General features: G+C 43.0%; 1 protein-coding gene across 2 annotated transcripts in view; it reads right to left on the bottom strand.

The window, feature by feature from the left end:
* Positions 1-22,222, bottom strand: part of PIK3C3 (phosphatidylinositol 3-kinase catalytic subunit type 3) — a 105,365-nt gene that overhangs the window by 74,626 nt on the left and 8,517 nt on the right. For both annotated transcript variants that reach the window (XM_026713897.2, XM_087927554.1), the window contains 6 exons: positions 16,415-16,501; positions 11,986-12,081; positions 11,078-11,149; positions 9,115-9,219; positions 7,865-7,957; positions 3,245-3,430 (listed from right to left, as the gene is read on the bottom strand). In XM_026713897.2, the coding sequence (XP_026569682.1) occupies positions 3,245-3,430; positions 7,865-7,957; positions 9,115-9,219; positions 11,078-11,149; positions 11,986-12,081; positions 16,415-16,501 (639 nt within the window). The remainder of the gene's footprint in view (positions 1-3,244; positions 3,431-7,864; positions 7,958-9,114; positions 9,220-11,077; positions 11,150-11,985; positions 12,082-16,414; positions 16,502-22,222) is intronic.

The following is a 22,222-nucleotide window of genomic DNA, read 5'->3' on the forward strand; positions in this document are numbered from 1 at the left end:
CACTAGTTTTAAAGTTGACAAGTTTCAAAATCCTGGCTGAGGAATTCTGGGTGTTGAAGTCTACAAGTTTTAAAAGTCATCAAGCTTGGAGACCCGTGCTTTAAAACCCGACAAAGGGATTTTGAAACAGCGCACGATGATTGAACCAGTTGTAACACCAGCAGCATCCTACTACTGCCTTCAATGCCCCTTCCAACTTTGTTATCAGTGCTTAATGACTACCATTAAGTGTTGCACCTTATGATTCTTAATGAATGTACCTTTTCTTTATGTATACTGAGAGTATTTACACCAAGACAAATTCCTTGTGTGTCCAATCACACTTGGCCAATAAAGAATTCTATTCTATTCTAGAATACAGTAGAAAATAGAATAGAACAGAACAGAGAATAGAATAGAATAGAATAGAACATAGAACATAGAAAATAGAATATAAAATAGAATAAAATATACAGAATAGAATAGAACATTATTTGAGTAGAATAGAAGAGAAGAGAACACAACAGAATATAAAATAGAATATAGAAAAAAAAATTACAACAAGGAAGAGGCCAGAAATGGTTGGGGGAGGCCTAGGAAGGGGAAAACAAAAAGAGAAAGCAGAATGGAAGGGGAAGAATATAGAATATAAAATAATAGAGTAGAATAGAATAGAAAAATAATAGAGTAGAGTAGAGTAGAGTAGAGTAGGAATAGGAATAGGAATAGGAATAGGAATAGGTATAGGAATAGGAATAGGAATAGAATAGAACAGAATAGCATAGAATAGCATAGAAAATAATAGACTCAGAATAGAATAGAATAGAATAGAATAGAATAGAATAGAATAGAATAGAATAGAATAGAATAGAATAGAATAGAACAGAACAATAATTTTATTGTCACTTTGAACGTACATTAATCGGCATTAATCGGTTGTCGGCTTTGCTGACAGCAGGGATTCGCCTTCTCTGCGATTCCTGCTGTGCTAGCCGCCTTTGGTGCCTCCGATCCTGACGGATTTGGAGGCTAAGGCTGCCCTGTTGGGGCAGCTGAAGAGAGGGGGATCCGGACGGGGATGAGGGGCATCGCAACCCCACACCCCAGCCGGCAATAACCCCCTTTTCTCAAGACAGTTCCAGCGGTGGTCTTTTATGGCCACCATAAAGAAGCCGGCAATTGGATTAAGAATGCGCAGGAGGAGAAGGAGTTTTCTTTTCTTTTTAAAGAAAGTTTTTCTTGGTCGAACTGGGACCTTAAGGATATATTTAACACCTGGGAAAGTAGTGACTTGGAAGCTATTGTTCCCGATTGATGTTTTCAGCTGCGAAGAAAAGTGACGAAAAGGGGAAGTTACTCTCCCTCCCTATGGAATTAACAAATGGACAAGGGAAACCAGCCTTTTGGTAGAAGGTAAAACCTAAACTCCTTTGTTATAAGTGGGAAGGGAGAGGCTTGGGAAAACAAATTTTTACTCTAAGACTTTGCTGGAGGAGATGCCTTGAAGATAAAGAGAATTTTCTTTCCCTAATTTGACTTCACCCCTAGAAGAGAAACTGTAAAAAGAAGAAGCTTCTACTCTGCCTGGACTGTTTGATGACTGTGGGACTTTGGGACTTTTGGGAACTGTTTTAAGCCTTGAAATAACTGATTGGTTTAAGAAGAGGATACAGAAAGAGAAGAAGAAACTTTAAAATGGCTCTATCTCTTGATGAATTAAAAAAACAATTTCTAAAAACAAAGAAAGAAGGCAAAGATGTTATGGGAGAAGCCCTTTGTTTCCTAGATATGGCGCTTGCTATGTGTCAGCAAATTAAACAACAGCTGGAAGAAATCGAGGAAGAAGAAGCCATTTTTAATGAACTAAATGGTGTGACTAAGAAAGAAAGGAGAAAAAGAGGAGCGAAAAGGAAGGACTTAAGAAATAAAAAAATATTTATGAAAGAGAAAAAGAAGATGCAAAAACAACAGAATGCTAGAAAGCAAAAGGAAAGAGGAATGCAGAAATGGGAAATTAAGAAGGCAGAGGTTTTGAGAGGAGGGGGTAAAAAGTTTAGGCAGACTAAGAAGGAAAGGGAAAAGGGGGAAAAAAGTTACAAAGGTATAAAACAAGATGGAGAAAAGGAAATTTTTTTCAGGGATAATGGGTAATATATGGTTTTTTTTTTAAAAAGGGGGGGATTCTGCAAAGTACACATGAGTATTGTAATAGTGGTATTTGTATTATAAGTAGATAACCAGAACTTTTTAAGATCTAATAAAAGGCTAAAATATCAAGGTATAACTTTAAAAGTTTTAATAATGAATGATAATAAGTTTTAATAAAATACTAAAGGGAATGTTTAAAATATTAGTTTGAATATAGAGTTTAATGGATTAATGTGTTGATTGTTATGGATTTATTATTGTAGTATTGGTTTTTGAAATAGTAGAATGTACTAAGCAGAATCTGATTGGGATTTAGGTGTTATTTTAAATTTTAACTTAGGGGAATGATAGAAAGGCATCATACTCCGATTAGTGATTCCAGGGGAAACTATTCTTTCTTAAATTGGAAATGAGACAGATGTAAATGGAGAAATGGACAAAAGATATAAAAATATTTTTTTTTAAAAAAACAAGATTAAATATATAAAACAGAATTAAGATGAGGCAAAAGTGGAGAGGAGTTATATAATAGATATAGAATGGTAAATAAGATGGGTAATGGTATATAAGAAAAGCGTGAATACAACTGAGTCCATACAAAAAGAGGTAATCTGGGGCCAAGTTACTTTCTAGAAGAAAGCTTTATGTTTTTATGTCTGTGTTTTATGTGTGTGTGTTTAATTAAGAATTAAATAATAAAATCTCGGAAGAAGACTAGATGAGAATAATTATAAACAAGCCAGCAGATAAATCAGAAAGGAAATATGATTGAATAATGATTAAAGAGAAACAATGTGGAATTTGGTAAAGGGAATTTACGTGTTTATATGGAAATGGGATAAATTATAAGTATGTGATATAAAGCAATATGTTACCTGCCTTGTAAGGATCTACAATGGAAAGAGGTTTTATGTTTTTAATGTTTAATGATGTTTTGTCTTGTTTGTTTGTTTGTAAAATCAATAAAACTTGTTTTTTTTTAAAAATGAATTTTTGTTGTATACAGCTCTCAAACAGTCACCAGCTCTGATATACACTACATAACCATGACAGAATGAATGAATGAATGAATACATACATAAAAAATTATGCCTATGTTATTCTGTCACTCTGTTACCTCATCGTCTGCTTGCTGCAATCTGGCCACAGCATAACGCCGCACAGTTGGGTTGGTGAACTGCGAAGACAGAAGCTCCAGGGAGTCCTCTACATCCATCGGCTTCCATTTGCCCAGGAGTTCCAGAGCTTGCTTTGCTTCTTGAGGAAGATGCCAGTTGACACACTTCAAGAATTTGGTCAAGGCCTGGGATCAAAAGTCAGAAACCTGTCAACATCTCTTTCCCCAACGCAGAGGTGACATTAAACAAGAAAAGAGGTTTGTTGGTTTGTTTGTTTTTTAATGGAGTGTCGGAAGAAATGATGAGCTGATCTTACAACAAGTTACCACTAGGCCTCTCACAATGACAATAATTGGGACTGAAATTTCCACGGATAAGGTTCACCAATAGAAGAAAACATCTGTAGTTTAGGATTGATCTGTGGGGTCCTTGGTGCTCTCTAAGTTTGGTTGTTTTCTTGCACACATTTCATTACCCATCATCAGTGCTAGAAGGAGTGGAGTTTGTGGGAAGGCAGGGAGGAGGAGGAGGAAGAAGAAGAGGAGTGGGAGGAAGAGGGGGAGGATTAGTGCTCTCTGAATCTGTGTTATGGCCTGTTGAATGCCAGCCCCTCCACCAGCCGAATCAGAGGAGAAGGAGGAAACATCGGAGTCAAGGCCTGCATCAAGGCAACCTGAGAGCTCCGAGGAGGAAGAGGGAATGGAGTTGGCAGAGAGAGAGAGAGAGAGAGAGAGAGAGGCAGAACCTGGGCCATCCATCAGCCCTCAGATGGAGAGTCAACAGCCCCCAGGTCTGGAGGTGGCTGATGGGGAAGAGGAGGAAGAGCTGGCTCCAGTGCCTGACACACGGATGCACAGAAGGCAGAGGAGAGGAGAGCAGTGGAAATCAATGGGCCAGTTCTTGGGAAGAAAGAGCCACTACTGCTAGTGAAGCCTCACCCTAGCTCTGGGGATAAAAGGCAGGGGGTGGAGATGAATAGGTGTGGCAGACAACTATTCATCTCAAGTCTGCCAGACAGACTAGTTAGCCTCCTGTGAGAGAGAGCAAGAGAGCGAGAGAGTAAGAGAGAGAAAGAGAAAGAGAGAGAGAGAGAGAGAGAGAGAGAGAGAGAGAGAGAGAGACTTTTTATCAGGGCTGCTGGTGCTCCTAATAAAGGGAACATTTATTTAACTATATAGGATTTGTTGTGTTTGGGAGCCAGGTAAGAACTATTTGTTTGTTTTCTTGCACACATTTCATTACCCACCATCAGTGCTAGAAATAGTGGTGTTTGAGGGGAGCAGGAGGAGGAGGAGGAGGAGGAGGAGGAGGAGGAGGAGGATTATTCGTGCTCTCTGAGCTTGGTTATTTTCGTGCAGACATCTCATTACTCAACTAGGCAACATCATCACCACATGATAGAACTGATGATGTTACCTAGTTGGGTAACGAAACATCTGCAAGAAAACAACCAAGTTCAGAGAGCATCACAGATGGCACCGCTAGGTAACACGGCCCTTAAATTCAACGTCACGTGACAGAACTTCCAGTTGCAGTTGTTAAGCGATCGCTGCAGGTCATTAAGCAAGTGCATCACTTGGTTGCCCTCTGAAACCTCCAGCCAGTTTCCCCACCGACTTTGCTTGGAGGAAGCCGATGAAAGAAGGTCACAAACAAAGACAGAAGAGACTCTGTGACTGACCTGTTGTAAGTACGAGGACTGGCCATAAGTACCGGTCCTTCCACACTATTGTAGGTTTGACCAGTGGCTGAATGAGTGGCCATTAAGCAAGGATCACTAATATATGCAATTTCATTCATTTAGGAATTGTAGAGCATTCAACTACATGGTGCAGTCCATCTCATTAAGGACTCTGTGAGAATAATGGGGTTTTTTAAATCATATTTTGCTGCACTACAGATGTTGTTTGTTGCATTCAAATGCATTTTTAATTTTGCCCATTCTCAGGGGACGCGATGCATGAAGGAGGGAAAGATAAATATTTTAAATAAAGAAATCCATATGCATTGGTATTTCACAGGATGAATAATCCCTGTTGTTATTGGGATTTTTATTTTTTTCACAGATCTGAAGGTTTTTTTTAAATCTCAAGAAACAGTGACTTGGTTTATTAGAGCTACAATAGCAACAAAGGGTTTTTATTCTTCTTTCTCTTTTTGAAGAATAATAGGGGATGTTTGTCTTTGCCCTTGGTATCGTTACTATTGATTAACCCAAATATTAATAAAAGGGTGATGGGTGGACTGAATGACTCAAATCTTGGCCCTTCACTTCAAAAGCAGAAATATTTCAACGCTAGCTGATAACCCGGCGTTGCCCGGGGTATTTATTTATCCCAATCCTGTAGTCGGGACTTACACTGTTGTACAGTCTCTCGCGCAGCGTCGCAAGTCTTCTATTCTCTCTCCTCGGGAGTTTCTTGTCCACACTGGTATTTCATTTTTTTTTTATTGCACTTGGCCAATCATCTGACATTTCCTTGGAGGGCTGAGAGGAAGGCCCCTTGTGGAGTACTAGAGGACTATGAAGCCGTTATCATGGCAAGTCCACTGTGCTGTACAGTAGAGGCCATTTTAAGGCACACACCCACACCCTGAGGGATGTTAGGGGTGACTTACCCCCACAGTATTTGTTTTCAGAGGGTAAGTCATCTGTCGATTGCAATTGCTCGGGATGTTCCAGAGTTATATAGATAGATAGATAGATAGATGGATAGATGGATAGATGGATAGATATATAGATATATAGATATAGATATAGATAGATAGATAGATAGATAGATAGATAGATAGATAGATAGATAGATAGATAGATAGATAGATAGATAGATAGATAGATAGATAGATATAGATAGATATATATAGATATTTATATATTTATTTGGGGATAGAATTGTTTACATATTGTGCTGATTTTGGTGAAAACCTGATGATCTCTTGTGGCAAAAGAAGCTGTTTGTTTCTGCTGTTGCAAATTTATTTCAAAAGGGAAGGGAATTTTAGTGGAAGTTCTTTAAGGGGAGAAATGCCAGGTTCTTGCTGTGAATTCAGTGATCAGAGGGGAAAAGGTGCGCAAATGACCCCTTTGCTTTCCTCGGATGACTCTCAATTCAATTCCAAGGGAATTCCTCCCATTGGATCTTTTCAGAACGGGGAACAGAAGCAGACAAGGGGGTTGCAGATGGATGGATGGAAGGGAAGCAGGAAGGAAGGAAGGAAGGAAGGAAGGAAGGAAGGAAGGAAGGAAGGAAGGAAGGAAGGAAGGAAGAAGGGAGGAGGGAGGGAGGGAGGGAGGGAGGGAGGGAGGGAGGGAAGGAAGGAAGGAAGGAAGGAAGGAAGGAAGGAAGAAGGGAGGGAGGGAGGGAGGGAGGGAGGGAGGGAGGGAAGGAAGGAAGGAAGGAAGGAAGGAAGGAAGGAGGGAGGAAGGAAGGGAAGGAAGGAAGGAAGAAGGAAGGAAGGGAAGAAGGAAGGAAGGAAAGAAGGAAGGAGGGAGGGAGGAGGAAGGAAGGAAGGGGAGGGAGGGAGGGAGGGAAGGAAGGAAGGAGGGAGGGAGGGAAGGAAGGAAGGAAAGAAGGAAGGAAGGAAGGAAGGAAGGAAGGAAGGAAGGAAGGAAAGAAAGGGATGGAGGAGGGAGGGAGGGAAAAGAGAGGGAGGACAAAGGAAAGGAAGGAAGGAAGGAAGGAAGGAAGGAAGGAAGGAAGGAAGGAAGGAAGGAAGGAGGGAGGGAGGGAGGGGAGGGAAGGAAGGAAGGAAGGGAAGAAGGAAGGAAGGAAGGAAAGAAGGAAGGAGGAGGGAGGGAGGGAAGGAAGGAAGGAGGGAGGGAGGGGAGGGAAGGAAGGAGGGAGGGAGGGAAGGAAGGAAGGAAAGAAGGAAGGAAGGGAGGAAGAAAGGAAGGAAGGAAGGAAGGAAAGAAAGGGATGGAGGGAGGGAGGGAAAAGAGAGAGGAGGACAAAGGAAAGGAAGGAAGGAAGGAAGGAAGGAAGGAAGGAAGGAAGGAGGGAGGGAGGGAGGGAGGGAGGGAGGGAGGGAGGGAGGGAGGGAGGGAGGAAGGAAGGAAGGAAGGAAGGAAGGAAGGGAAGGAAGGAAGGGAAGGAAGGAAGGGAAGGGAGAAATATGGAAGTGAGAGAGAAGAGAGGAGAAAAAAGGAAAGGAAAGGAAGAAAAATCTTTAGCAAAGAAATATTAGTGCAGAGTAAGTTTACCAAAAACTCTTCCTGCCATCTAGAGGTGACCGTAATTGCTGCACTCCAGATCTTGTAACCTCACGCTGGAACGTGACGCTTTTAGTCAATCAATACAATGAAAACAAATTATTGCTCTCACATTTTCTAGAGTGATAGAACAGCACGGGACGTTTCACAAGATTAAATTTCAAGCCGAGCCATAAAGAATAAATGTTGCCCATTTACGACTTGAAAACAACCACCGCCACCACCCAATGTGTCCATAGACTTTCTCAAACCACCTCATCTACATCTCCTCAAACAGAATCCCCAGAATGTCTCTTGTTTCCCTGGATTCTGATTCCTCTGAACCTGATGGGAATCCCAGTGCCCAAATATCAGTTGTAAGTCATGGCAACAAGCAGATCATGCTAACGCTTTAAGCTTTCGTGCCTACTTTTTCTTGATGGGTAAGGTAGTATCGAAACTTCCACACCAAGTCTTGTTCTTCGTATGTTAGTTGCTTTGTAGGTGGGTAACTCACGATGATCTAAAACAAAACAACAAAACCAAACAAAATAAAACAAAACACACACACACAAAAACCCCAGCAAATATTTATGGACTGCTGGTGCGGTGGCCTAGAGGTGGAGCTCTCACCTCACAATCAGGAGGTTGTGAGTTCGATCCTGGGTAGAGGCAGATATTTCTCTCTCTGGGCACACTGAGAATTTATCTGCTGAATTTAACCACGCATTGGCAATAGGAAGGGCATCTGGCCCGTAAACACTCAGCTCCATTCAGTTGCCCAGACTCCACCAAATAACGATTATAGAGTCGTTTTTAAAAAAGGATGATGATTTATGGACTGCTTCCTTTCCACAACCAGAAGAAAGAAATTTTCCCAGAGTTTGCAAAAGCATTCTCAACTGCCCCATTGAAAGACCTGAAATGACCAACCAGATACTGTAAATTAACAGGAATTAAGCCCTACTATGATTGGGTAGCCTTCGGTTAAATGATTGTATTAAGGAAGGCTACCTCTAGATTAAGGATATAAGCAAGACAAGTTCTGGCTGACAGTGTCCCACACGGTCCAACTACTACTAACCAGTGGAACGGCTTGCCACCAGAAGTTGCGGGTGCTCCATCACTGGAGATTTTTAAAGAAGAGTGTCAGCTTTGGAAGCCGTATCGATACCAGACGCTTCCACACTGCCACCTTCTTAAGCCTGGGAAAATGGGAGGAGGAAATTTCTTGGGAGTGTATGGGGTTAGATATAATAGCATTCTTCTTCGAAGTCAAGGTCATGTTGTCTCTGCACCTGGTTGAGAGGACGTCTCAAGTTGGGATGGATGTGATTGGGGCACGTGATGCGATGACGGGTGCATGGGGTGGATTGGTAGTTTTGCAAGAAAACCCAGAACTTTCAGATTCAGGATTCCCCAGATGTATCAGTTTACTATCCAAATAAACAGAACTTTTGAGACGATGTCTGCCTCAGAATTATTTGTTGGAGTGGAGGTTTTCTGGAACGCTGACAAAGAGTTTGGACCGCCACTTGTCTGGAATGGTATAGGGTCTCCTGCTTGAGCAGGGGGTTGGACTAGAAGACCTCCAAATTCCCTTCAAACTCTGTTCTTCTGAATTCTAAGCAGGATAAAATTAAATAAATAATAATGCAACCCTTTTAAGGTATAGCTTACATTCAGCTGATCTCGGGTAGTGGCATTGGGTTTAAGGTCATGATCCGAAGGACCGCTTCTTAAGCTCCTGGCCAGCTTGTGATGCTTGCTTTCCACCAAGTTCTCCTTTAAATATAATAACAATTAGAAAACAAATCAGTTTAAAAATCAATGTGAAATTGCCTCTGCTCTGAATTGACAGAAGTTGAGAAGACACAGAATTTTATGCAAGGCCAAATTAATTGTGAGACTTCAACGGTTCAGGGAAGATCAGGAAGGAAGGAAGGGAGGGAGGGAGGGAGGAATGGAGAGAGGGGAGGGAGGGGAAGGGAAGGGAAGGAGGGAGCAAATTGAAATGATATGGTAAGGTAGGAGAGAGGAGGAAAAGAATGGGAAAGGAAAAGGGGAACGAACGGAGGAAGGAAGGAAAAGAAGGAAGATAGGGTGGGGAGAAAGGAAGAAAAGAATGGGAAAGGAGATGGGAAGGAAGGAATGGAGGGTGGGAGGGAGGGAAGAAATTGAAATGATAGGTTAGGAAGAGAGGAGGAAAAGAATAGGGAAGAAGGAAGGAAGGAAGGAAGGAAGGAAGGAAGGAAGGAAGGAAGGGAGGAAGGGAGGAAATTGAAATGATATGGTAAGGTAGGGAGAGAGGAGGAAAAGAATGGGAAAGGAAAAGGGGAACGAACGGAGGGAGGAAGAAAGGAAAGAAGGAAGAAAATTGAAATGATAGCGTCGGAAGAAAGGAAGAAAAGAATGGGAAAGGAGATGGGGAAGGAAGGGACGGAGGGAGGGAAGGAAGAAATTGAAATGATAGGTTAGGAAGAGAGGAGGAAAAGAATAGGGAAGAAGGAAGGAAGGAATTTATAATTTTTATAACTGTGTTAGAAATATTGTATAGAGAATCATATGTAATTTTACTTCCAATGGAGTAAATAAGTAAGTAAATAAGGGAGGGAGGGAGGAAATTCAACGCATGGTAGCCAAGAAACATTTAAGCCAAGAAGGGCAGAATAGAAATTTATCCTTCCCTACCTAATGTTCCTCTCATACATTTGACATTGTTTCAGCATAGTCTTGCAAATAATAATATCAAAATAATGTCTAACTATACCAATAAGTAAAGATGTGTAATGAAGACGGTTAGCCAAACCAATTGCATTTTGGAAAAGAAAAGCCATTGGGGATGTGAAAGAAAGAAAAAGAGATAGTGCTTGGTATTTTTTTAAAGATACCTCTATCAGCATTTTTTTTTTTAACTAGAAAGATAAAAACTAATAAAAATAATAGGTAAGGTAGAAAAGAGAAAATGGCTAAGACGCTGAGCTTGTCAATCAGAAAGTTTGGCAGTTCGGCAGTCTGAATCCCTAGCGTTGCGTAAAAGAGTGAACTCCTGTTACTTGTCCCAGCTTCTGCCAACCTAGGAGTTCCAAAGCATGTAAAAATGCAAGTAGAAAAATAGGGACCCCTTTTGGTGGAAGGGTAAAAGCGTTCTGTGAGCCTTTGGCATTTAGTCATGCTGGCCAAATGACCACGGAGACGTCTTCGGACAGCGCTGGCTCTTCGGCTTTGTAACAGAGATGAGCAGAGCCCCCTAGAGCCAGATAAAACTAACACGTATGTGCGAGAGGAACCTTGACCTTCACCTTATACATTTAAATCAACCTTTTATTCTAAGGTTACAACATAACTTCGATTTTTCTATTTTCTGCTACTTTTTTTCTAATCCTCATATCCTTATATCACAATTTCATTTTTTTTCCTGATTCACACAGAAAGCTAAAAGGATCTCACCACTATCATTGCTTAATTTTCTTCTTTGTCAGTTTTGTTGCTGGTGATTTTGGCCCCAGGAACTGTTTGAAATGTAAGCCGTCTCCTCCTCTGGAACCTCTGTTTGTATATTTACGTGCCCCAAGACTCAGAAACAGGTATTTCTTCCCAAATTCAGCCCGCCCCAAGTTATGTGGTACCCAAACATTCTTACCATGGACATCTGCGGATCTGGAACCTTAACAATCTCGGAACTTGTATAAATGGGAGATGCTTCATCACCATCCTAGGTTAGAAAGTTAAAGAAAAATCAGCGAAAGCATCTAAAATAGTCAATTTGAACCAAAATTGATTCCAGAAAGAAAACTTCCTGGATTTTCTTCGAAGAGGTTTCGCTTCTTTGAAGACATTTGAAGCTTCAAAGAAAAACCAGGAAGTCTAGCTGCCTCTTGCAAAAGCACCTTTGGAATATCCATGACCTGGATGACTGAGACTCTCCATTTCGCTGCTTTTTCTGTTCTATATAAAAGAGCGCACGGATTGCAAGGAATATAAATCCATTCTTCACCATTCAGTCAGAACTGAAGAAGCCTCTTGGATGAGAAGTGAAACGTATTCGAGCAAAACAAGAAAGTCAAGTTGCTTTTTGAAAGACCGTAACGTTGGGACAAACATACCGGGATGACTGAGAACCTCCATAGATACTGAATAAGTGAGTGAGTGAGTGAGTGAATGAAATTACACAGCCAAACTAAGCTGTGAGTCAGAAAATCTTGATTCAGTTCATTTCTTCACGCTTCAACAAAGCCTTCCTTGTTCCACCTGGGAGATTTTACAAAACCCAAACTTTCTAAATTAAATTTAAATTCTAAATTCAAAGTTTCCACCAAGTTTTCTATTTGCTCGACATGTGGATATTAAAAACTGATTTAGAGCAAATTTCCGCTTCTGTTCTGGGGGGATTATATTTGACCCCATATGAGATAAAGAGTGAAAAGTAAGTGGCTTTCTTGGATCCTTCAAAGCCATATTTTAGCATTAGATCCTCCCAATCTGTATAGCATATCGGGCGGCACTTCGAACCACAGAGATGAAAATCAACAACCGGCAAGCGTTGCATACCTTCTCATAATACACAATGGCATATTCTTTGTCATCGCATTTGACGCAACGGAATTCAATCATCAAGTACATAAAATTAGAACTCCGCTTCTCGCTCTGAGAATAAGAAGGAAGAAGAGAGGAGAAAAAAAGCTATGTGAAAAACTTGGAACTTTAATTTGCAAAATCAATATAACTCATGCCAATATTTATTGGATGTCTTGATCTCGCCTTTATTTCTTCATCAGGAACTCAAGGTGATGAATGTACATAATACTCCTTCCTCCTCCTATTATCCTCACAACAACAACCCTGTGAGGTGTATTTGGCTGAGAGAAGAGAGGAACTGGCCCAAAGTTACCCATCCAACTTTCATGACTAAGGCGGGACTAGAACTCACAGTCTCCCAGTGATCGGCCCAAAGTCACCCAGTTGGCTTTCATGACTAAAGTGGGAATAGAACTCACAGTCTCCCAGTGATTGGCCCAAAGTCACCCATCCAACTTTCATGACTAAGGAGGGACTAGAACTCACAGTCTCCCAGTGATTGGCCCAAAGTCACCCATCCAACTTTCAAGTCTAAGGTGGGACTAGAATTCACAGTCTCTTGGTGATTGGTCCAAAGTCACCCATCCAGCTTCCATGCCTATGGCAGGATTAGAACTCACAGTCTCCCAGTGATTGGCCCAAAGTCACCCAGCTGGCTTTCATGCCTAAGGCATCAAATACAGGAATCCTGCTATCGTGTCCTCACTAGTTGTTCTTTTATTTAGATTAGCCAAACCCAAATCCCGCAACCATTCTTCATATGTTTCAGTCTCCAGACCTTCAATCATTTTAATAGCTCTTTTTTTTGCATATATACAGATATATAAAATAATAAATAAAATAGTAAATAAAATAATTTAATAGAAATAAATGGAGAGAAGTAATCAAGACAGCGACTAACACTGCATGATTGAAGACCACCTTATTTTCATAATAGGTGAAAGATATTAAAACAGGGGCTTGAGTACAGCCTGGATCAGATGGTTTCATCTGCAGGTATTTTGAACACCTTTTTTTTTAAAAAAAAAATAAATCAAATTGTTTCAACTTCTACCCTCAAACAACGTTACAGGGCTCTGTACACCGGAACAACAAGACACAAGGACAGTTTTCCCCACAAATACTATCACTCTGCTTAAACAACTAATTCCCATAACACCGTCAAATTAACTACTAAGACTGTATTACCGTGTTTCTCACAAACTAAGCCCGGGCCTTATTTTTTTTTTGACCCCATGAAAAAACGGCTAGGCCGTCTTTTCAAGGATGACTTAATTCCCCCCCGCCCCGCATCCTCGGGTGGGCGGGAAGCGACAGCTTGGATGTTGACCTTGCCGTTGGTGGGGCACTTCGTATCGGGAGACTTTCCACCACCGTTGCTTTCCCTGCTCTCCGTGCTGCCGCGGCGTTTAGAGCAATGACGTGGCGTTTGGCGCAGCCATGTGCGGCCAGCTAGGGCACCTCCCTGCAACTGGCGCCCAGCGGAGACACTCGGCTTCAGGCACTCCTGTCGCCACCTTCCCTTTGCCTTCGAAGGTAAAGCCAATTATTTTAAAAATGACGCCCTACTACAACAAAGACTCCCCTGCCCGAGAGGGCAGCCCAACCGTACGTGGGGAGGTGAATCTCCCAGGGCCGCAGCGCAGGATCGGCCTACCCTGGGAGAAGCACCCAGCCGCCATCCCTGCCTGGCACCGGGCAAAGCGCGAAGAGCTTCGCCTGGCGCGCCCAGCGCAGCTGACAGGCGGGCCCTCCTGCCTGGCGGCGGAGCTCTCACCAAGGCAGCGAGTGCTTCCCCACCAGACCCTCCACTTATCCCACCAGGGCCGTGCCAGAGCCGTGCGGGCTGGGCAGAACCAGGAAAGCGAGCTGCGGGTGCGCGCCCACCTGCCAAGCAAAAGAGCTGGGCCGACCTGAGCTTGGCTTCCTTCCCAAGTCCCTCCAGTGCGAACCCGAAGGGGCCACCGGGAGAGGCTGCCTGAGGCAATGATAGCGCCCACCCGTCCGCAGACAGGGAGATGAGGTGATGGCAGCACTGCTTCCCTGACCGGCAGAGAGAGCCCAAAGCTGCCCGTCCTTTCCACCCCTAGCCCAGCCCGTCCCCGTCCCCACGCATCTCCAAATGTGCCAGTAGCTCCAAACACTGCAGCGGAACGGGCATCAGGCAGAGGCGCTGACTCGGTAGGGCTCAGCTCGGAGAAAGACGCGATGCAGGTCATTGCTTTGCCTCCCTGTCCACGGATGGGTGGCCGCTATCACTGCCGCGGGCGGCCTCTCCCCGTGGCCCCTTCAGGTTCAGGCTGGAGGGACTTGGGAAGGAAACCAAGCTTGGGTCGGCCCGGCTCTTTCACTTGGCAGGCGGGCGCGCACCTGCGGCTTGCTTTCCTGGCTCTGCCCAGTCCACACGGCTCTGGCGCGGCCCTGGCGGGATGAGCAGAGGATCCAACGGAAGGCGCTCGCTGCCTTGGCGAGAGCTCTGCCACCGGGCAGGAGTGCCCACCTGGCGCCCCAGTTGAAGCTCTTTGCACTCTGCCAGGCACCAGGCAGGGATAGCGGCTGGGGTGCTTCTCCTGGGGTGGGCCGATCCTGCGCTGCAGCCCCAGGAGATTCACCTCCCCACGTGGGGTTGGGCTGCCCTCTCAGGCAGATAGTAGGCTGTCGTTTTTAAAAGAATTGGCTTTGCCTTTGAAGGCGAAGGGAAGGCGGCGACAGGAGCACCTGAAGCCGAGTGTCTCCACCGGGCTCCAGTTGAAGGGAGGAGCCCTGCCTGGCTGCGCGTAGCTGCGCCAAACTCTGCGGCGTTGCTCTAAATGCCGTGGCAGCAAGGGAGAAGGGAAAGCAACAGTGGAGGAAGGTCTCCTGATATGAACTGCCCCACCAACGCCAAAGTTAACGCAGGCAGCACCATACCCAGGTATGCAACAAAAGTATTTCCTAATGGCAACCCCCCACACATACCATTCCTCCCCATTTCACATGGTTACTATAGGCCTTAATTTTTGGGGAGGGGCTTAATTTGATTTTATGCTGATAAAACATGCTGGGCCTTCCTATTGGGGGAGGCTGTATTGTTGGAGAAACACGGTACTATTCTTCTTCCCATCCTTACTAGTATCTATCTCTTCCTACTTAGGGATATATCTATGTTGCTTATATCTTTACAACTTATATTGTTTTTATTGTTTCCTAGTATGATTTGATTGCTTATTAGTATCCTATGATTATCACTAAATGTTGTATCTTATGATTCTTGATGAATGTATTTCATTTTTTCTTTATGTACACTGAGAGCTTATGCACCAAAGATAAATTCCTTGTATGTCCAATCACACTTGGCCAATAAAGAATTCTATTCTATTCTATTCCATTCCATTCCATTCTATTCCATTCCGTATTTTCTATTCTATCCTATTCTATCCTATTCTATTCCTATTCCTATTCCTATTTCTATTTCTATTCTGTTCTAATGTCTTAGTCTTTGTCTTAGTCTGTTCCATTCCATTCCTTTCCATTCTATTCTACTACGGATTGAACATCCTGTCTACAACTCTGTTGGGTATATGGATACACCAACTAGGTTTGGGTGACTAAATATATAAACCTAGGTTTAAGTGTTTGTAGCTTTAAGCACCAAACTGCAATGTAATTAGATAATTAAGGGTGCGGTTGCAAGCTGCAATAAAAGGCAGTGAGAGAAACGTAACACTCCCTGGTCACTGGTCCCTGGTCCGTCTCTCTGCTATCTGCCTGCCTGCTGTTTACTTCTGTATGAGACGTCTGCTTGTTATTGCTTGTTGGCTACTGTGCTGGATACCGTTTCTACTGAACAAAAGGACTGTTTACTTGGTGAGCTGATATCCTGTGCATACTCAGCGTTGTCTTCGAGAGAAAGGTATCGGAAGGAGACGATTTACAAGCAGATAAAGACATAGTACTGACTAGTTAATGGACTAGGTTACTGGATGGATATATTGGATAATGACATATGGACTGATTGACACTGCTTAAACTCTGTGTGAATTAAATAACTATTTAAAACTACAAACAGTGTTTTTGTCTCCAGTGTGTGTATACTCTTGGGCCCAGCCTCCTTCTCATTTGGCTGCCTGGCTTGACTGCTGCTGTGCACTCTGCTTGGGGGTTTGTCCCCAAACACTAACAAACTCAGTCCTTTCAGCGGCTCCAAGAAGATTCCACACCCATTTGCACTTTTACTGAAGTGACGCTGAGGGCATACATTAAACCCAAGTGTCCTCAACAGCTCTCAGAGAGAGTGCTAACAACCTGAGATGAGAAGAAAACTGCAGAACTGAGAATATTTCCTGAAAGATCAGGCACCGGTTGTGCACCACTGTTTCCCCATTAGCCATGGCTCCAAAACTCATCAAGGCCCATGACGTACCTCATTGATCATTTCAATTTCTCGAAAGGTCAACCTATCCAGCCAATCGACTTTGACCATGTGCCCTTGCCTGTGAGATTTGGTGAGCTGGAAGGAAAAAAATAGAAGATTGTTATTTTGCTGGACAGAAAGAAGTTGCCATGTTGAAGATATTATACACATTAATATGTATATGTGTGTATTCTCATTGATTGTCTCTCACTCTCTCTCTCTCTTGCTATCTATCTATTTACCTACTTGTTTACCTACCTATGTATCTAGCTACCTATTTACCTACCTATCTATTTACCTAGGAATCTAGCTACCTACGTATCTACCTATGTATCTACCTACCAACCTACATATCTATTTACCTACCTACATATCTATCTATTTACCTACCTGCATATCTATCTACTTATGTATCTACCTACCTACATATTTCTGTCTGTCTGTCTAACTACCTATTTATCTATCAAGCTATCTTTTATCCATTATCTATTTATCATTTGTCATCTATCATTCATAGGGGGAGAAGGAGGAAAGGAAGAAAAGAAAAGAAGGAGGAGAGGAGGAAAAAGAAGAAAGTTAAGGAAGAGGAGGAAGGAGGAGGAGGAGGAAAAAAGGAAGAAAAGAAGTTGAGGAAGAGAAGGAAGGAAAAGGAGGAGAGGAAGAGGAAGAAGGCGGAGGAGGAGAAGGAGAAGAAGTTGTTGTTGGAGTTGACAACAACCATCCCAAAGTCAAGGCAAGGTTGGCTTAGAACAGAAGTCTCCAGACTTGGTAACTTTTGAACTTCAATTCCCAGAATTCCTCAACCAGCCATACTGGCTGGGGAATTCTGGGAACTGAAGTCCACAAGTCTTAAAGTTGCTGACTTTGGAGAGATCTGGATTAGAACATAGGTCTCTTAGTCCAATATTTTCACCACTGCATTACATGGATTCGGCACAGAGGTAAACTAAAGAGCCATAGAGTGCTAAGACACTGAACTAAGGACAATACTTCCTTGTTCATCTCCAGGTCCTGTGATTGTGGTCATGGGTTCCATCTACCCAATCCACCAGAGCAGAGAAACAGGTAAGTCAAGGAGCCTCTTTCTTAAGGAGGTCTATTTAGTGTAACCAAGAAGAAGGGCCTACTCTGTAGTGGTTCCCAGCCTGTGAAACATAGCAATAGCACTTAGACTTATATACCACTTCACCACTTCTCAAAGAGGTTTACAGAGTCAGCCTGTTGCCCCCAACAATCTGGGTCCTCATTTTACCCACCTCAGAAATATGGAAGGCTGAGTCAACCTTGAGCCTGGTGGGATTTGAACTGCCAAATTGCAGGCAGCCGACAATCAGCAGAAGTCGCCTGCAGTACTGCACTCTAACCATTGCGCCACCAAGGCTATGGAGATAAAGCTGGCCCTCACTTTAATATTCCTTCCAAAAGCCCTGAAGACATGGTTTTTGCCACGAGGCATGTATAATCCAAGGTAATATGGAGCCCATCAAGTAGTTGATTTGATTGTTATCATTAGAGAGAGAGGACTTTATTAGGGTTTGTATCTGGGCTTTATCTGGGTTTGTAAACTGCCCAGGACCCTCATGAGTCAGTTTGGTGGCCATATAAATTAATACATAAATATTAATATTTATCAATATTGTTAATAAATAATAAATACAACAACAACCTGTATCTCGTAGGAATCCAGCCTACAGCTTTCTTAACAGTTCGGTATCTGCAAACTCAGAAAATGGAATAAAACCAAGCCGACTCTACATTTAGCACAAGTAAACTATGGGTTGTGTGAATACCACTAGGAAACCATTTAGCAATGAAGGCTACATGCGTCTATGGGTATATGTCTGTGTGTGTTTTTTTCCCAGTAAGTCTAAGATCACTCAATGCAGTTATAAAACTAGCTTAGCTGATAAAGTTTGTCAGCATATTCTGCTGGTGTCCCATGACCATGTTTGGAAGGAAAGGAAAACAGGAAAGATAAATCAGAATTGCTCTGGTAGGGAAAGAAACCTTGGAGCTCATCTAGTCCAACCCACTGCTCAAGCAGGAGACCCTATTCTCAGGGGTGGGATTCAAACATCCCAGCAACTGGTTCTCTGCCTGGTTGTTGGGTGGGCATGGCCATGGTGGGTGTGACCTCCCGGAACTTCCAGGAGGGCTGCTTTTCGCCTTCCCCAGAATCCGGAGGCTTCCTTCGGGCCTCTGGGAGGGTGAAAACGGCCTCCCCGGGTTCTAGAGGCCCTCTGGGAGCCGGAAACAGGCTCATTTCTGGACTTGCGGGACTTCCGGTTTGGTCTGTTTTTCGCCCTCCCAGAGTTTCCATGCAGACTCTGCACTTATCTGCCTCTAAAACGGGCCGCATGGAGACTCCTGAGAGGGTAGGGGAGCGGTGGATGGGGTCAGACGGTCGGTTCGACTACCGGTTCGGCGAACCAGATGTAAATTTAACACCCGGTTTGCCCTAACCTATCCGAACCGGTAGAATCCCACCCCTGCCTATTCCATTCCAGACAAGTGCCTGTCCAGTGTCTTCTTGAAAGCCTCCAGTGATGGAGCACCCACAACTTTGGGATAGCAAGCTGCTCCCCCAGTTAATTCAGTCATCTAAATTTAGTTCAGAGTTTTGTTCCATATAGTATCAACCTTCTGATCGCTCAAGTTTCCTCTTTCCACTATGTATTAAAATGGACAGTGATTAAATACATATGTGTGTGTCAGCCTCCCAGATCTTCTTCCTGACATCTTTTCCTTCGCTACTTAGATCCTTTCTTAAAGATTATTTGAAATGTTAATCCTGGGGATATCTTCCATTTGATTATATCCTCCAGTTCCTCCTGTTGTTCGCTTCTTTCTCTCTCTCCTGCACAATCTTATTCCAGTCTAATCTTCCCCTTCAGGGTGGCCATTTTAGACCACCGCTTCAGACGTCTTTGGGAGGGAGCAATTGCCAAGCTGGGAAGGGGATTTGTGATTCCCCTCTACCCAGCTGACGGTCTCCCCTTCCTCTGCCACCCCTACGAGGTAGCTTCTGCCCCACATCCAAAGGATTGGGGTTCTCCGATGCCGAAGCACTAACCAAAGCCGCGCACAATCGTGGTCAGTGGTCCGTCTTTGGGGAAGCTCAAAACAGGAAGTCCTGACATCTTTTCCTGATTGGCTCTTGCCAGTTGCCATGGAAATGGGGGGAGGGATAATTGGGCCTTTTGGGGGGGAAGGGTGCTGGATGTTGAAGTTATATGAACTGTAAAAGTTGGGGTGCTTTCCTGCTTAGCGTGCAAATGCAGCCACTTATCTTTTCTAGGTCAAGGTCAACCGTCTTGGCACACCAGATGTATGAGACGCCACCTGAAGATGTACCCACATGACATTATACACACCTCAGATTGGATATTCAGTTTGAATTGTTGGGGGAGGGGACTTGGGATAACTTTCAAAATTTAATTTCCACGCCTTTTGCCTCAGATCTTATATTTCCTTTGTTATCCAGTAAAAGTACTTTTCTCTGTAAAAATGGAGCCTAAGGTTTTCTTTCTTGGATTTTAAATGGAGGCACAGCTGACAGTATGTGTCTGTGTGTGTGTATGTGTGTGTGCAGATATATATTTGTATGTATAAGGCATGTGTGTAAGTGTTATGTATGTGTTTTGGATAGATATACTTCTCTTGAGAGCAGGCAACAGAATTCTACTTTTAATGTGGGCCAGTGTGCTCACAAAAAAGTCAAAAGAAGTTATCTTATCATCTTATCTTATCTCATTTTTTCTTATCTTATTTTATTGTTCTCACTGTTAGGATATTTCTCCTTACTGCTATGTTGCTTCTCTCCTTGCTTAGTTTCCATCCCTTGTTTCATATCTTGCCTTCTGGTTCTTTGGAGAAATAGGTTGACTCCCTCTTCTCAATGCAACGCTACTATCATGTTACCCCAGTCTTCCTTTTTCACTAGACTAGACGTACCCCATTGCTTCATGGGTGTGTCTAGTCTAGTGACAGGGCAGGGCGTATATTCTTGTGACAATAAACCCAGAACTTTTTTGTGAAGTGCTCGGAGATGGCAGCAAATCTTGCATTGGGTTTAGCTTTGTTGTAGACTGGGCCTTCCAACACGTAAAGCCTTCAAAATTATTACTTTCTATCATTACATCTCAACACATGCGGTACATATAGGGGTACTTTTCAAAGACTCATCAAGACTCAGAAAACCAGAAAGCATCAACAGAAAATCAAACATGCCAAGTTTCCTTATGGGATTAAACAGTAAAAAGCTTTTAAAATTAGTACTCGGAATAAACCTCACACAGCAACCTCATTGGGGGAACTGGTCTATACCAAAATGCAAAGAAAAAGAAAAGAAAATCATTCCAAAAAGACATTTAAAAAAAATCAGGACGGCAACATTAAGCTTTGCTACACACTTTTGAGGCAACAGTTTTAGTCAAAACAGTTAAAATAAAATTTGAGAAAAACCAGCAGCGATCACAAAGCTATTATCTATTCAATTAACCCTCCTACGCTTTGAGGTGTTAGAATAGATCCCAATGGGATCGTTAAAACTTCAATATTATTATTATTTTTGCTTTACCCTAACCATCCCATGTTCGTGCATTTTTCCACAGATATGGGGTTGTATACCCCAAATATGGAATTTTATGCCTTCTGATAAGATAAATGTCTAGGCTCTGAGGTATTAAGGGTTTAATGTGATGTGAAAGTGGAAAGTTAATCATCTGTAAGCCAATTATTACTTTACTGTTGGCGTTTGTATTTGGGCTTTTTTCCAGGAGGCAGCCGGACTTTCTTGTTTTTTCTTTGAAGATGTTTCACTTTTCATCCAAGAAGGTTCTTCAGTTCTGACTGGAATATAAATCCTCCCCTTCCCCACCACCCATAGTCAGAGCGGAAGAAGCTTCTTTGATAAGAAGCGAAACATCTTCAAAGAAAAAACAAAGTCCAGTTGCCCCCTGAAAAAAGCACCTCGGCGACAACCATGACCTGGATGACTGAGTATCTCTGTATTTATCCATTTACTAGCCCGATATCCATACTTTGCAAGAAACTATGTGGTTGTGCTTACTTTTTGGGGAGGAAAATAACGGGGGGAGGAAATCTTCCTCTGCCTACCAGCATCCATCGGTATTCATTTGGCTAGCGTCCTGTCAGTGTGTGAGAGTTGAGGGCTGTTTGGAAACTGAAACAGTATTTGCTTTGTGAGCAAGAAGGAGACAGCAAGGAGCCTGGGCGTGGCTTAGCTCAACTGTTCTGTACTAAAGCTGCTTGGTGCTGTGAAACTGAAACTCCTCTGATTGTGTTTTTGCATTTGGAAGAGATTTCTTTTCAGGTGGGGCGGGAGGGTAGAACTCCTTAGCAACAGAGCGTGTTAATAATATTATACGAAATACTAACGCTCCGATGGTCATTTTGAAAAATCCTTTCTTAGTGAGCACCTAGGAGCCAAGGAACATACATGCCAAATTTCAAGTTTGTAGGTTTTACGGTTCAGGAGATTTTGTGATGATGTGTGAGTGGTATTTCGCTTATATATAAAGACTTGCTTCTGTTTTATGAAATGTGTCTACAGCTTGCAACTATATAGACTTTAGGTGTACAGCTAGTCCTAGACTTACCACAGTCTGTTTAGTGACCATTCAAAGTTACACTGCCACTGGGAAAAAAAGAGACATGATTTTTTTTTCACACTTATGACCTTTGCAGTATCTTCCCATGGTTACGCGATTAAAATATGGACGCTTGGGAACTGGTTTCATATTTATGACGGTTGCGGGGCCCTGGGGTCACGTGACCTGCTTTTGCAACCTTCTG

This window comes from Pseudonaja textilis, chromosome 2 (genome assembly GCF_049901715.1).
Source record: "Pseudonaja textilis isolate UNSWEBS1 chromosome 2, rPseTex1.2, whole genome shotgun sequence".
In the NCBI taxonomy this organism is placed as follows: domain Eukaryota; kingdom Metazoa; phylum Chordata; class Lepidosauria; order Squamata; family Elapidae; genus Pseudonaja; species Pseudonaja textilis.